Source organism: Salvia splendens, chromosome 1, assembly GCF_004379255.2.
Source record: "Salvia splendens isolate huo1 chromosome 1, SspV2, whole genome shotgun sequence".
In the NCBI taxonomy this organism is placed as follows: domain Eukaryota; kingdom Viridiplantae; phylum Streptophyta; class Magnoliopsida; order Lamiales; family Lamiaceae; genus Salvia; species Salvia splendens.
Genome location: NC_056032.1, coordinates 41080405 through 41096973, shown reverse-complemented (window position 1 = coordinate 41096973; position 16569 = coordinate 41080405). Strand labels below are relative to the sequence as shown.

The 16569-nt window shown below is 40.7% G+C and overlaps 1 protein-coding gene and 1 long non-coding RNA gene across 7 annotated transcripts; one reads left to right on the top strand and one right to left on the bottom strand.

Annotated features, from left to right (window-relative positions):
• Nucleotides 1-1263: 1263 nt before the first annotated feature.
• Nucleotides 1264-3025, bottom strand: LOC121804213. Its single transcript, XR_006051118.1, has 3 exons — nt 2931-3025; nt 1983-2624; nt 1264-1864 (listed from the first exon to the last, which is right to left on the bottom strand). It is a non-coding gene; the product is annotated as an uncharacterized LOC121804213 (long non-coding RNA).
• Nucleotides 3026-3253: 228 nt separating this feature from the next.
• Nucleotides 3254-9062, top strand: LOC121751985 (COP9 signalosome complex subunit 7-like). Of its 6 annotated transcripts, none has more exons than XM_042146835.1 (9): nt 3254-3628; nt 4779-4854; nt 5888-5976; nt 6779-6868; nt 7160-7204; nt 7296-7366; nt 7665-7803; nt 8293-8381; nt 8749-9062. In XM_042146835.1, exons 1-9 carry the CDS (start codon nt 3470-3472, stop codon nt 8789-8791), a joined length of 801 nt encoding a protein of 266 aa, XP_042002769.1. In that variant the 5' UTR covers nt 3254-3469; the 3' UTR covers nt 8792-9062. The 6 variants fall into 6 exon arrangements, with proteins under 6 accessions (XP_042002769.1, XP_042002802.1, XP_042002787.1 ...); XM_042146868.1 differs by having other exon boundaries at nt 8276-8381; XM_042146853.1 differs by having other exon boundaries at nt 8273-8381.
• Nucleotides 9063-16569: the final 7507 nt, after the last annotated feature.

Sequence of the window (16569 nt, the reverse complement as noted above, 5' to 3'; positions counted from 1 at the left end):
TTATATAGTAGTAGTATTTGGTAATCAGAATATAGAATCAACACTAATAAAAATTAGCAATATTCTCAAAAGTAGATTAAGAGTGTCCACAATTGTTGGACAAGCTATTTCCCACTGCCGCCCCCCTTCTCCGCAGCCATGTCCTCGCCGCGGCTCGTCGGTACCGCGCAATAGGAGCCCCGTCCACCGCCCCCCCTCTCCCTCAGCCGCGTCCACGCTGAATACTCGGCCCACGCCCGTCTACCCCCACCGTGGCCCTCTGCTTCCGCAGCTATAGGGAGCCGCGACTCCCTACCTTGGACACTCTTAAAATAAAGGTTGAGTGATATCCAAGAAGAATAACTAAAGATAAATTCTAGTGGGGCCCCATTGGTAGTTAAAGTCCTTGTGAACCTTTTTTATATCTACTGAGAAAAAAAGCATATTCAAAGCAATGTTTGAGTTCTGTGAAGAATAAATTCCAATTACTGATTAATAAATGAATATAAAAAGTAGAATTTTACATTTTTAGACATTATTCACAAGCATAACTAAAGTCAATCACCAGTAGTCACACTGACTGTTTTCTCTTTATATTGTTGGATCTTTAAATATAAAAATAAAAGTTGTTGATTTTACTCTTTTATACATTGACACAAAAGAAGATGCTCATCTATTAACTACTCCAGAAAGATCTTATAGTTTCAAAGACCAAGTATATATGCATTGAGCACAGCACCACCTTGACAAATAAAAGTTAAAATGATCTTATTTTTGTATTGTTTCACCTTGGCAATCTAACTATTGATTTGAACAATTAAATATTTATGTTGAAGATGGGGATTCCAACCCTTGATCTTCCAAAAAAAAAAGTTCAACCATAGAGCCCAGGAAAAATGTCCTTTTAATGTTCCAATGTATTGATTCCTTTTTTTCTTTATTGGGACAGATGAATTAAAAAGACAACATAGGTATGGTGGGAGTCGCAGGTTGAAGTTTGTGAAAGAATTCTTCTTTCCATACACATTCTTTTGGACCATCCCTCATTAAAACTACACTATTTGTGAAGTTATCCAATGCATTTTAGGGGGAATTTACCCTTCAAATTATGTGTCACATGTGATTTTCTGTTGCACATAAATGATACCTATAGGAATAGGATCATAAATATTCCTAAAGGGTAGAAAGAAAAGAGGAAGTTATTCTACATTCCACCACCTGTTACTACCATTAATATATTCCACCCTCAAAGTGGTGCATCAAAGGGCCCTGCCTTTCTTTCCATTCAATCTAATTCTGTGCAATTCTTGGGGCCTCTCATTGCTCATCATTTTGCTTCCCCTCAAAGAAAAATATCATTGTTTTCCAATACTAATATTATTTTTTTGCAGACCTTTCAGTTTCCACTACATGGTACTCCAAGAAAATGCTGGTAATGAAAAAATTATAGCAGTACTATCCAAAACTTATATTGTCTGAGGCAAATTAACATTATTGAAAAAAAATGTACATGGAGACCAGTGTGCTTAGAGAATCTTATCAATCACTAGTGAAAAAACAATAAACTTTAGGGTCTCAACTCAAAAGCATTATGGAGCTTAAGACAATATTCTGATTTGTGATGCTTCAAATGAGAAGTTTTCACAGCAAATACTAATATAATGCTTGCCCTTATCTTTTCTTGTACAGTTATCAAAACAAACTAGTGGTGCATATCTTTTAGACTTTTTTGGGGGACAAAAGCAGGGTAGGGGACTATCACTTGTTTCTTGAAAAATATCTGAATTTGCTAAGGAGTAAGGTCCAACTATTGCATAGTATCCATCAATGCAGCTTTGCCTCTCAGCTTCACTGGAGAGAGTTGGCAACTTTTTTGACTTGCCACCTGAAAAAATGTGGTACCATGATGATATGAGAGATGGATTTCATCTATGTTACAATTCTAACAACAAATCGAATTCAAGTTCAATCTAGCACCCCTACACCTATCCGTCATTCTCTACCTCTGCAGCTAGCATTCGATGCCAACAACGACTCAAGAGTCTCATGCAACGACGAGAACGATCACAATCTGCAGCAGCCCCGGCATCATCTCCTCTTCAATATCTTTGTTTGCATCCACTTCTTAATCTTCATCCTTATAATTCCGGGTCCATGTAACCCTAAGTTGAGAATATCAATAAATTACTTATATAAGGTACCGGCTGAAAAATCTTTTGAAATTATGAGTCTACTGATCAGTCTATATAATATAGAAGAAGGGCTGTTTGTTATATTGTTTACAATTTTCTATAAATTTAATCAACATATAGTAATAAACGACAAACCATGTGATAAATAAATTTAAACGTGTGGCGTTTGACAATCTCATGAGATGCAAACACTGAAGGGATCTTTCTCATCCCTTGCAACAGCCCGAGAGGCCATTAGTTCCCTCAAGCCCTTAAACTATGTTTCGCCTATGGCCAGCTCAGGACTGGTCAGGGAGTCAACTCATCACCGTGCTCGCATTCGCACCTTTAATCCAACGTTATCATCATCTGCAGCTCACGGCTGTTGATGATCTCCTGAGACATGCTCTTTTGGAAATTTTATTCGCTACTTAGAAGAAACCATCGAACAATAAAATTCAACGAACGAATATCCTACATTCAAGTAACTAATTAAATTCGAGCTAGAATAGTCTGCCATCAACAACAAATCCATCAGTCGAGAACCCAACGTACTGAGCATATTAGAAATTAAAAATAAAACACAAAAATATACTAACAAGACTTTTTTTCAACAAAAATTGAAGACTTGTAAGAAAATTGAAGAACAAAATCCAGGCAACAAAAGATTAACAATGTATAACATCAGTTTATTCTACTCCAAATGTAAACCGTGACTCAAACAAAGTCATGAAATATGAAACAAACAAAAATTACAAAGAGTAAGAACAAAATATTCACCCTTATTCAATGGCCAAGGAGAACGCATCTTCTCAAAATAAGCAAATCTTCAAAACCAAACCAAGAATAACTTCTAAATTCTAATCTATCCAAACAAGACATGTACTATATTTCAAGAAACTAGTTAACAACAACTTTATTAATCAAATATGCATCTTATTTAAAAGAACATAATGATTTCGGGTTGAGCCCGATAAATTAATATTATATTATTTTTTATTATTAAAAAATATTATACTTGAATTTTATTATTAAAAAATATTATACTTGAACATGTACTTGAACATAATAAATGTGTTTATACTATACTAGTTGATCTGGATGCTTGGAAGCACTAAAGCAGAAACATCAGAGGGACTCTAAAAATCCACAATTCACAAAAGCCCTCTCCGAATTCCCAAACCCTAAATTGTGATCACTCAAAGCATAGATTCTCATCGTCCTCGTCCATCTGTGGTTAATAATTCGAGGAAAGAAGCAATCCACGAACCTAGTTCTCTGTGATTTTATAATTTTGTTGAATCAATAGAATTTGAAAAATGGACTTTGAAGAAAGACAGGCGGAGCACATAGACTATTTTGTGAAGAAGGCTTCCACTCTGAAGGGCCACGCACTAGCAAACGTCGTCGTTGAGGCCACTTCGCACCCATCTCTATTTGCTTTCTCCGAGATTCTCGCAATTCCCAGTGTTCTCGAGGTATGTGTTGCTTATTTTAGGTTAGGACTAGTGGCACTGAAAGTTTGAAGATTTGAATTTTAGTTTTGCTACTGAGGTTAGAAAGCTTTCGCTTATGATGATTTTGGTTAAGTGGGGTTCGTTTTTAGTTTTAATCTCTTACTCCATATTTTATGTTTATTGTTTATAATTTTTTATACAGTTACATATAATGAATTTGTGTTTGTTTGTCAGAATTTGCTGTACTTTTGTGTCTCTGTGGAATTTTCTGATTTTGCAAACAATTGCTGGGAATTAATAGAAAGGAGAGTTATAGTTACGCCTTTATGATATATTAATGTGGTGAGTTAATGGAGGGATATTTTGTATAGGATTGAAGGGAAATGTGCACTTTTGCATAGTTCGGACAATCTCGTAGGTTTTGCTTGCTGATTAAAATGCAGTATATAAGCTTTGATTTTTAAGAGAGATGATGGTTCAACTTGTATGTGTTTTGTTTTTCCTTTTTTTTGGGCGGGGGTTTCTTGGTTGGAAAAGGATATGGTAATGTGTGTTTGTGGAGGCAAGGTTAGATAGTAAGGTGTGGCAGTATCTTCTCAAGCAGGTTCTTTATCACCTCTAATACATAGAGCTGGAGGAAGGATGTAATTATCACATCATTGTGTCCACCACTTACACACTCTCTAACTGGTGTTTTAATGATCTAGATTTGACATGTGCCATGTTTGATCTCCTCTAGATGCACATATATTTTGGAAGTGTCTATTTATTTTATGCGTAAAGTTCTTATGTTATGATGATATCTGAATAAACGTCAAGAATTTTGTATTTAATCATGTAATGTATTTGCGGGTGATATGTGCGCTTGTTGAGAAGATTTTAGCCTTTGTCTACATATAAATTTGAATACTAGTTTGGCAAAAATTTAGGATCAAAGAGAATGATGGTGCAAGAATCAAGTGAAAATATGGCTGATGTATAAAAGATATATACTCCTAAACTCACTGACTTTAATAATATTAATATCAATCAAAAGTGAAAAGGGATTGTAATATTTTGTTGTAATCATAGTTTCTACTTGGTAACAATCTCCATGCTTTTGAGTTACCGGTTGCTAATACTAAAACTTGTTTTAGTTTCAAGTTTTTAACCTATGTATATATGTGTGCAGCTTGAAGGAACTGAGAATAGTGCCTTCCTTGATTTGCTTCGCATGTTTGCACATGGTACTTGGAGTGAATATAAGAGTAAGACTCGATCTCCTCATATAACCAATTTTTCATGGGTATAGATTTCACCAAATTACATGAGCTCTTCATTATGACTAATGTTGTGTCATTTCCTTAAAGTTATTGCACTTTATTGTCTGTGTTCCATGTTGGAACATAGATAATCGTCTGTTTCCTGGCTAAACTTCTCTGGGTTTCAGCTAGATTAGTAATGTCTTTTTATGTCCACCTGGGATTTTGTATTTACTGTCAGAAGAAATCTTTAAAATCTTTGTGTTACTGGTGTTTTAGTATTGACGATCTTGCTGTCTTTTTTAGCTTAGGGATGCTTGCACCATGATAACACTCGTGCATTATGGATGTACTTTTGTTTTCCATTAGTTTATATTTTTACTTGAAATTGATTGGAAACCTCCAGTAATATATGCTCTATGACTATAAATTCAATGGGGGTCACAGGTGCCTGAGCTCATCTGTTATATGTTGTCAAAGGACTCCCATTGATTGATTGTTAACAGAATTTACAGCCAAACATGATTCGGGGAGCTGCTTTATAAATTAGAATAATTACTGGCCAGTTGGAATCCTAACTCTCTTTATAGGACTAGGAGCCTCTGATCTGTAGTGAGAATTTGGAAAAAAATATCTTAAATGTGCATACAGATGGAAACACATGCACTAAATATACACGGTCAGGCTGAACTTTTAATTTTTATTGAAAAAGATGATCCCGATAACTCTGCACAATGAAATAAAATACTGATTGCAAGATGTATGCACCTATGCTTTAACTACAGCATATGGGCACTCCTATATTTCTATTAGGCTTCTTCGACTGGCTTATTGTATCATTTATCAGTGGGGTAAGTGTTAGTAGGGGCACAGAGCCTTAAAAAAAGGAGAACCTTCTTGTGATTGTTGGCAGAGAGGCCTTAGCTAGAGCATCATAAGTTTGATATTTTGGTGCTTATACTAAAAGAGCTCCTTCTACAATATCTATGGATGCATTTTTCTTTCCTTATCAGTTTTACATTTTTATGCCACGTGGCAGATGTTGCTGGTCGTCTTCCACAATTGGTTCCTGATCAAGTTCTCAAGCTGAAGCAGCTGACTGTGCTTACTCTGGCCGAGACAGACAAGGTAGCTTGTCATACATTGTCTGAGTGTATGTATAGGGGTAGCACACACTTTCTAGCTAGTTGTAGATATCTGCTACCTCATTTCATTGTCAGTGATTACTTCTTATAGGTTATTATATTACCACCCGATCCTGAAATTAGATACATTATGTTGTTCTGGTTTCATCTAAGAAAGGTCCTAGTGGTTTGATATGTCAGTCATTTTGTATATATTCTATATAAATATCTTGTCGATTCAGAATTTGAGGAAAATTATTTTAGAAAAGTTATAGAGCTGGTGTGGGGGTTCTGAAGAGTCAATTGGATGCATTCTGAAACTACTACTTGTTCATCTTTACCACAATTTCCTGGTGCAATTTTACTCCGTGTGTAAAAAAGTTGTCTTCAAATATGCTGGTCACCAGCCCATTTTACTACTCCATCTGTCTATGAAAAATAGTCCTATGTTTCCATTTTGGTCCATCCACCAAAATTAGTCCTTATATATGCTAAGTTTCTCTCTCTAATGAGGTGGAATACTTCAACCACTTTTTTCTCTGTATCTCTTACTTTACCAATTTTCATTAATACCCATGTCGTCCACTACCAAGATTATTTATCATAGACAGATGCAGTATTTTCTTTGGTTTGACATGCTAGATGATGCAAAAAATTGCATTTGTGTAGTATTCTTTCATTTGTGTTTTCGGAATATTTGTTATTTCATTGCTTGAAATGACATATTTTGCTGAGATTATTTGAGGCTGTTTTTTCAAGTTATCTAACTGCTCTTGCTTGACTCTCTGATCTCGGCTTTCCCCTAGGTATTGCCATACGACACATTGATGCAGGAGTTGGATGTTTCAAATGTTCGCGAGTTGGAGGATTTTCTCATCAATGATTGTATGTATGTGGTAAGCGTTTATGCTTTTTGCTCCAGAATATGTACAACGAATGGCACTTCAGTTCTGAGATGAACTCGTCACCAATATTTTTTATCAACATGATATCTACTCCATTTTCATTTACTTTTGTTTGAGCCTTTGAGACTGCCCCTTTCCTCACTTTTGATAGCCATCTTTCATTTTTCTTTACTAGTGTCTTTGTGCTTCCTTTTTAAATAGGACATACTAGCTTGTTGTTCTTTAGTGTAAGGTTGGTGATATGAAATTCCAATGCTGATTTTTTTGTGCTTTCATTGGCAGGGGATAGTTAGAGGAAAGCTGAATCAGTTACGAAGATGCTTTGAGGTCTCACTCTGATAACATACCTTGATTAATGTGTTTAGCAGTTTAACATTTGACTGGTGGATTGGTAAATCATCAATCTTTGGGCTTGTAGGTGCAATTTGCAGCTGGGAGGGATATCAGACCTGGACAATTAGGGAGCATGATTGATATTCTAGGGAATTGGTACATGTTTCTCCCTCTGAGATTTGAATCTTTAAGCTGATTTGTCATTGTCCTAGTTTAAAATTCCAACTGCTGGGGTTTAAGTTTCTAAGTATCTTGTTGGGATTTAGTAAGTTGGTCTTATCTGATCTTATCTTCAAAATTATTGTTCCGGAACCTTTCTCTGCCATTTTCTGTGTCAGAGCCTTAATTTGTATCAGTTGAAGCTGTAACTGTTTATTTCTTGTAACTTGCCGTCTATGTGTGATATCGGAAGTTTGTATAACTGTATATAAAGACTCTTTTGGTTATTTCTTAGGTTGGCTACATCAGATAACCTTCTTGTCTCAATTCAAGAGAAGATCAAATGGGCTGACACTATGGGTGAGATTGACCAGAAGCACAAGAAGGTGGTAGAAGAGAGGGTGGAAGAAGTGAAGAAGACACTATCTATGAAGGTCAGTTAGAGTACACTTTTTCGTAAAGAATGAACTGTTGGTGTCGTTTCTTTCATAGTACATGGCACAATGCTTTTAAGCCGTCATAAAAAACTTAAATGCCAATTTGAATCCATGATTTGTGTTGAGGGCCTGGGTAAAAGTGCTTTTCGTTTTACGCTGGAGTGTGAACTATAACATAAATGCTTTGCGAATCCAATTTTCCTCTAGGGTTGATAATATGATAAATTGGAACAATTAGATTATGAGTTACTTATATCTCAGCTTTAGCCAACATAAACAATTGATTAGAGCCATTACTTGCATCATTCTTATAAGACTTCAAAGAATGCTGGTTTAGTCATCCAAATGCATAAATGAGGTTAGGCTTGTACATTATAGAACTTTGTTGTTTAAATCTATTATGCAAAGTAGTTGTATATAAGCTCTGGATATGTTGGTCGATGTTGTCTTACTTACACTGTGGCAGAAGTTACATACTGTAAGCAGGCAGACATTGACTACCCAGGGCATGAAGAGAACTTTTCTGAACTTGGTGGAGTAATGGACCATGACCAAGATCGTAATCGGCCAAAGAGGTAGCCGACCATACGTCTATTATCTTAGGCTTCTGCTATGAATGTCATGGGCTATAGCTGCTAATATGCTAAGGTGTTTTCCATCTTTTATCTTTCTTTTTTCCTCCAAAATTAGAGAGTTATATCTATTCTCTTCATGTAATCCACCCTACTACCAACTGTTTAGCTGTTTACTCCTTCGAAGCCCTTCAGAATTAAATGCATATTACGGTCAGCATGGGTGTGTGTGAAAAAGGGACGAACCGATTATATGATTGAAGCTACTTAAAGAGATTACAATACCCCTAGTAATATAATTGAGTCCACTTACTTTTTGGGATCACGTATATCCTGTATTATATTGTTGTTTGGCTTTCACAACGTACAGGAGACGACATCGCGATAGAACTGAGGGGGAGTCCCTCGGATGAATTGTCCAGGTAACTTGCCATCTTGCATTCAGGTCAGTGAGATCGATGCTCTGGAAGATGTGGTGATCCCTGTGCGATTCTCAGCTCGTTCTAGACTCAGAAAGTTGACAGGATCGTTTTGACTAAATGAGAACTGATAACCACTCCTACTTTTGTAATGCGGCTGGGACAATATTAGTGATGAACAGAAGTTGAGCGCACCATCTCTCATTGTGTGGATATCTTTATTCATTTATTCAATTCTTATGGCGACCTCTTCTCTTATTCATAATTTTGTCCTTTCAAGGCAGAAAATATCAATTTTCTACCCATTGTGATTATGATCAATGGTAATGGTATGAAATATGGTACTTGCTCCTTTTAAGTTTAAGACTAGTTTTGGCAACACGTGATGAATATTTAATAGGTAATCTACTAGTAGTATGTAATTCATTAATCCCTTGTTTTGGTTTTGGAGATATGGGATTAAGATTCTTCTACTTTAGGTAATCTAGTAAATTGTCAAAAATCATAAGTTTGATTAATTTCTGGTTTATTCTGTAACTTCAAAAATATGTCAGAAAAATAATGAAGTTGGATTGTTTTCAATTTCCTCATGTTGATTTTTTTTGAAATTGTTGATATGGGATGTTGATGAATTAAAAGTGCTATCTAATCATATAAAATGACATTATTTAGTTAAGAGTGTTTCACGATAAAATACTCCCTACTACTTAAACAAATCCAAACTTTACCGTTTTAAAAACATAAAGTCTTACTGTTACTGTATAAAAAAAGCCATCGAAATGTAATTTAGATATAAAAAAAATACTATTAGTAGTAAATAAAATTGGAGCCGAATTTGCAATGCAAGACATGGAAAATGGAAGCGAGTTGCTCGTCCCCGCCATGGGGCCCCACAGCGAGACATTGTTTCTTCCTCCTTCAAAGAAAAACCCACCGCATGGCCACCCTCCTCCAAATCCATGCTTTCATGCTCCGCCACGCCCTCGATACCAACCTCAGCCTTTGATGGAGTACGTACTAAACAAGCCCAACAGCAGTAAAGCCCATCAGCCTAAAGCCCAAGAAAGAGTATCAGTCCGGCATGACTAAAGAGTTCAGTTCGGCACAACCAAAGAGTTCGGCCCCAGCCTACAGCTCGGTAAAAGCCAACCAATCAAACTCTGCTCTCAGGTCGGCATCAAGCTTTACTCTCAGATCGGCAAAAGCTGCTCGGCAATAATTCAGCAGTTCGGTCTCAGTATTCGACCGAACTAGGAGATAGTGGACTCATGCAGGATTTCCACCTCCACTACACCCACGATCTATTTAGTGGTGTCAAGCAGTCATTAACTCATGCAGGATAGTGGACCCATGCAAGATCGCCACGATCTCCACGACATCCACTACCTAGTAAATAGCTGCATGCCACGATCTTGGTCCTTTGTATAAATAGAACCTAGATCAGATAGATAGGGTAGACTCTCTCGCTTTCTAGAGATAAAATACAAAATAGCAAGTCTGTATTGTAAGCTGTAAGAAAACAGATCAAGCAATACAACTCTGCCCTCATTTCTTCCCGTGGACGTAGATTTACCTCAGTAAATCGAACCACGTAAAAATCTGTGTCGTGATCTGCATCTTCCTGCATTCACTAACATCAGAAATTCGCCGATTCATCACTGGCGCCGTCTGTGGGAAACGAAGAACAAAATTTGTGATAAAGCGAATTTTTGACCCTTTTTCCACCCCAAAAAAAAAAATGCATACCAGATCACATACCACCCGTAATACCGTTCGTGATCACCGTGAGGAAGCTAGTCCAGCTCGCAGGTCTGAAAAACGGCCTCGGGAGACATCTACCTCCGGTTCTCACGAAGGAGGAACAAGCCACTCCAGGAGTCATCGCACCGAGTCTTCCCAGCAGCCCGATTTAAATGAAGCTGTCAAGCTGTTCTTGGCCGAGAAGCAGGAGGAGTTCTTAACCTTCCTGCAGAAGAGCCAACAGCCGGAGAAGACAACGGCGGATTCTCCCTCCTCATCCAGACATGAAAGTCACTACCGCAGTAGTGACGTGTCTTCCAGGAGAAAGAATCCTCAACCCCGACATGTTCCTGTTCCTCCTCGGTACCGGAACCACAGGAGAACTCCATCTCCTCCGTACCAAAGAAATATCGGGTTCGCCATGTACGGAGCATTAAAGACTCCGTTCTCGGACGATATCACCCGAACTCCTTTGCCGCGGAACTACCGGACACCGTCAATGACTTATGACGGGCTAGTGGATCCTCATGACTTCTTGGGACGCTATCAGTATAATATGGCGAACCAGGGTCTCAATGAGGTCCATATGTGCAAGCTGTTCCCCGAGCTGCTCATCGGGAACGCCAGAAGGTGGTTCGACAGCCTTCCTCAAGACAGCATTAGATCCTACCGAGATCTAATGGATGCTTTCCACAGGAGGTTCTTTCAGAAAGCGGAAGCCCGGATCACTTCGGCTCAGCTGCTTTCTATACGTCAAAGTCGCGACGAAAAGATCAGCGACTTTTTGACGAGATTCCACAAGGAATGCCTACAAGTAGATGATCTCAATGATCTACTTGTCATTTCAGCATTCCAAAATGGAATCCTGCCCGGAGCTCTCTACAGAAAGCTCGTGGAATGCAGTCCGCAAACAGCTCAAGAGATGTGGGACATTGCGGACCAGTTCTCCCGTGCCGATGAGGCAGACCGTCGAAAACGGTCTTTAGACAGCTCATCTAGAGGAGACGAAAAGAAGCCCGATCATAGCGATCAGAGGTTTCCTCGCCGAACTCCTTTTGAAAGAATTCAAAGGGCACCGGTACAAGGCAGATTGGGACCACGTCTCAATCCTGAGAAGCCGCCCGCTCAGTTCGTACCCTTAAACAAGTCAAGAGCGGAAATTTTCGAACTACATTCCGATATGTTCGAAAAACCAAGGCGGATGACGAAATCGGCCGCGCGGCGACCTCAGGATCAATATTGCTCCTTCCATCAAGCCCACGGACACGATACCGAGGAGTGCCGAGATTTGGCTGCAGGTATTGATGTTCTTGTGAAAACAGGAACGTTAAAAAAATACCAAAGCAAGCAGCCGAAAAAGAACAAAAGGCAGAGAGGTGCGAACTGCAATCCTCAGGATCCGAAAAAGCATGAGGATCCCGAAGACGACGACGAGCCGCAATATGATGGAGTAATCCAGACTATTGATGCTCTTCCTGCCGGAAAGACTAAGTCGTCCCTAAAAGCAGAACGCAGAGGTTCCAATCAAGAGGAGCCAACACATAAAAGGCTGAAGAAAGACGAAGTGATTACATTTTCAGATGCCGATCCCGTCCCAGCCATCTCTCCTCACCAAGACGCTATTGTCATTCAAGCCGGAGTGGCAAACAAACTGATCCACAGAGTATTTGTGGATACAGGAGCGTCAGTCAGCATTCTTTTTAAAGAATGTTTCGATAAAATGGAAGTGGATCCAGCTCGGCTCAGTCCGGCTCCACTTCCTCTGAAAAGTTTCGCCCAGGAGGACACCCGCCCTGAAGGTATTATCAGCCTTCCGATCACGGTGGGAAAAGCGCCTACAAGCTCCAATACGATGATCGAGTTCTTTGTGGTGAAAGCTCGGTCCCCGTACAACATCATCCTGGGGAGAGACTGGCTCAACACAGTTCGGGCCGTTTGCTCTACTTATCACCTCACCATCAAGATCCCCACTAAAGGTGGGATAGCGGTCATCCGAGGTGATCAAAAGAGAGCAAAAGAATGTCTGCAGATTGCGCTTAAAAGTGCCGAGCAATCAGTTCGGCACCATCAAGCATAGCAATCACAGCAACCGGAGTCAGAGGCAAGCGAGATGACCGAAGTCACTTCAGAGCCGAACTCAATGACCGTTCAGTTATACGAAGATGATCCATCCAGAGCGGTCAAGATCGGCTTCGCAGGAACGCCTCTACTCCGGGAAAAGACCATTCAGCTCCTCAAGGAGTACAAAGATGTCTTTGCATGGTCTCCGTTGGACATGACCGGAGTGCCCCCCGAGGTAATCACTCATCGGTTAAATATTGATCCTTCAATCCGGCCAGTAAAACAGAAGCAAAGACTCTTTGCGGCAGAAAGAAGCCAAGTCATCCATGACGAAGTCCGCCAATTACTAAAAGCGGATGTACTATTCGAGGTGAAATATCCTTCTTGGGTGGCCAATCCTGTGATGATCAAGAAAAAAGGAGGAGGATGGCGGATGTGCATAGATTTTACCGATCTAAACAAGCACTGTCCTAAAGATTGCTATCCCCTTCCGAATATAGATAAAAAAGTAGAAGCTTTGATCGGCTTCGAAATTTTCTGTTTTCTTGATTTATACAAAGGATATCACCAAGTGTTGATGGATGAGAGTGACGCTCCGAAAACAGCTTTCATTACCGATTTCGGCATTTTCGCTTATAAAAAGATGCCATTCGGTTTAAAGAATGCCGGAGCCACTTATCAAAGGATGGTAGACAAGCTTTTTCGGCACCTAATCGGAAAACAGGTTGAAGTGTATGTCGACGACATAGTTGTCAAAAGCAAAAGCACTTCGGAGTACGAAGACAACCTCAAATCCACTCTCAACGTGCTCCGAAAAGCCAACCTCAAACTCAACCCCCAAAATGTACCTTTTTGGTAGATTCGGGAAAGTTTCTGGGTTGTTTGGTTTCAAAGGACGGACTCAAGGCAAACCCCTCAAAAGTTCAAGTCGTTCAGAACATGGCAATGCCGAAGTCCATACATGACGTACAAAGGCTAACCGGATGTCTAGCCGCACTGAATCGATTCCTTTCCCAAGCAGCCGAAAAGCAACTGCCGTTCTTCAAGGTGTTGAAAAAGGCACCAAAGTTCGAGTGGGGAGCCGAGCAGAAAAAGGCCTTTGACGAGCTCAAAAGTTATCTAGCCGAGCTTCCTATTCTCTCTGCTCCAACCGAAGCCGAAGTAATTTTCTTATACTTAGCGGCATCCGATCAAACCATTAGCGCGGTGCTTGTACGAGAAGAAGGCCTAAAGCAGTTTCCCATCTACTTTACAAGCCGAGCATTAAGAGGTCCAGAAACAAGGTATCAACCTCTGGAAAAAATTGCTCTGGCGTTAGTAAATGCAGCAAGGAGACTGCGGCCATACTTCTATGCTCACAAGGTATGCGTCTTAACCGATCTGCCTCTTCGGCAAGTTTTGACCAAGCCAGAAGCATCAGGCAGAATCGCCAAATGGGCCATAGAGCTGGGAGAACACTCAATCGAGTACCTACCTCGAAAAGCCATCAAGGGACAAGCCTTGGCAGATTTTCTTGCAGAGGCCAAGTTCGATCAAGCAATCCCTGTCATTGCCGAACAGAAAAATTCTACCAATGCCGAACTAGCACAGCCCTTGGAATCCGAAGAAGAGCCGCCGGACTGCTGGAGCGGATTCGTAGATGGAGCTTCAAACAAGATGGGAAGTGGAGCTGGTATTTTACTTGTCGCTCCCGACGGACACGAGGTAACCTACTCACTTCGGTTCCTATTCCCCACTACTAATAATGAAGCCGAGTACGAAGCCCTCCTGGCCGGACTCCAGTTAGCGCAAAATCTGCTCGTCAAATCTCTCAAAGTCCATTGTGATTCACAAGTCATAGTAAATCACATGTTGGGTACAAGTGAAGCTCGTGACGAGAGAATGAAGAAGTATTTGGACAAAGCGCAAAGCATCAGCCGAAGTTTCTCCTATTTTCGGATAATCCGCGTTCCCAGAACGGAAAATAGCCGAGCAGATACCTTAAGTAAGTTGGCCTCAGATCCGAGCTCAAAGGCGGAAGAATTAATGCATCGAAGCATTGATGAAGCCGAGGTACTTTCAGTGTCCAGCTCGCCGAACTGGATGACGCCAATCTTGCAGTATCTGGATCAAGGACAATTGCCCGAGGATAAGAGAGAAGCTCGGAAGATCACGTGCCGAACACTTCGGTACGAACTTCATGAAGGAGTCCTCTTTAGAAAGTCTTACCTCCAGCCGTTATTGCGGTGCGTAGGACCAGAAGAGACGGACTACATCCTCAGAGAAGTTCATGAAGGATCGTGCGACAGCCACATCGGAGCTAGAGCTTTAGCTAAAAAAGTTCTAAGATGGGGATATTATTGGCCAACCTTGGTACAAGAAGCAGTGCAGCTCGTCAAGACATGCCCGAAGTGCCAAATCCATGCAAATGTCCCAAGGATGCCGCAGACCGATCTATCCACTATGCAAAGCCCTTGGCCTTTCATGCAATGGGGCATAGACATAGTGGGACCACTTCCTCAAGCTCCTCGGCAAATGAAATTCCTTATCGTTGCCGTGGACTACTTTACGAAGTGGGTGGAAGCTGAACCATTAGCTACGATAACGAGCTCGAAGGCATTGGATTTCGTCTGGAAGAACATAGTGTGCCGATTTGGCATACCCCACATCCTCATCTCGGATAACGGGACTCAGTTCACCGACAAGACGTTCAAGAATTGGTGCCAAGAGCTGAATATTCAACAGCGGTTCACTTCGGTCTCTCATCCACAAGCAAACGGACAAACGGAGGTAACAAATCGTATCCTGGTGAAAGGGTTAAAAGCTCGGTTAGAACAAGCCAAAGGACAATGGGTAGAAAATCTCCCTCAAGTCCTATGGTCCTACCGAACTACACCCACAACCTCCAACGGTGAAACTCCGTACAGTCTGGTGTACGGCACTGAAGCCGTGATTCCGGTGGAGATCGGCGTACCCAGTCCCCGAACTCTAAATTTCTCCTCAGAAATGAATGACGACGGACTGAGAGCCGAGCTAGATCTTGCCGAAGAAAGAAGAGAATTGGCATGCATAAAAGCAGCCAAGTACAAGGAGCAAGTAGCCCGGTATTACAACCAAAGGGTGAAGAAGCTGCAATTTCAAGTGGGAGATCTCGTCTTGAGAAACAACGAAGTAAGCCGAGCAGAAAAGCTGGGCAAGCTCGAACCCACATGGGAAGGTCCGTATCGGGTGTCAGAAGTCCTCGGCAAAGGGTCTTACAAATTGGCTCACATGTCAGGAGAACAGGTACCCCGAACATGGCACATTTCCAACCTCAAAAAGTTCCATTTGTAAGAGACAGTCCGGTCAGTCAGTCTTGAGTCCTGTTCAGTCAATGTGCTTTATTTGGTTTACTTGGTCTTTATTTGTCTCTGTGCGTTTTGTCTGTGTGTTTTGTCTGTCTCTGTGCGTGTCGTCTCTTACAAATGTTACTGAGGTATCTTGTTCTTCGAAGGCTGATCCCCTTCTTAGAACATATACAAGCCAACGATTGTGAGTCAAAGCTTCTACAGAAGATACAAGACCACAATTCAGCTTAAACAAGCAGTTCGTCTGAAACGAGCTGCAACAAGCCAACGATTGTGAGTCAAAGCTTCTACAGAAGATACAAGACCACAATTCAGCTTAAACAAGCAGTTCGTCTGAAACGAGCTGCAACAAGCCAACGATTGTGAGTCAAAGCTTCTACAGAAGATACAAGACCACAATTCAGCTTAAACAAGCAGTTCGTCTGAAACGAGCTGCAATAAGCCAACGATTGTGAAGTCAAAGCTTCTAAAGAGGATACAAGACCGCAATTCAGCTTAAGAATCAAGCACTTCGTCTGAAACGAACTGCAACGAAAGTCCGATTCTCGCGATAAAACTTGCCTGAATTAGGACAAGGGAAAGTCCGATCCACGCGATAAAACTCGCCGAATTAGGACAAGGGAAAGTCCGATCCCCAAATTAGGA

Coding starts and splice junctions, on each gene's coding strand:
- LOC121751985 (XM_042146835.1), top strand. CDS start 3,470: ATGGACTTTGAAGAAAGACAGGCGGAGCACATAGACTATTTTGTGAAG. Junction 3,629..4,778: donor CAATTCCCAGTGTTCTCGAG/GTATGTGTTGCT, acceptor ATATGTGTGCAG/CTTGAAGGAACTGAGAATAG. Junction 7,804..8,292: donor AGAAGACACTATCTATGAAG/GTCAGTTAGAGT, acceptor TACTGTAAGCAG/GCAGACATTGACTACCCAGG.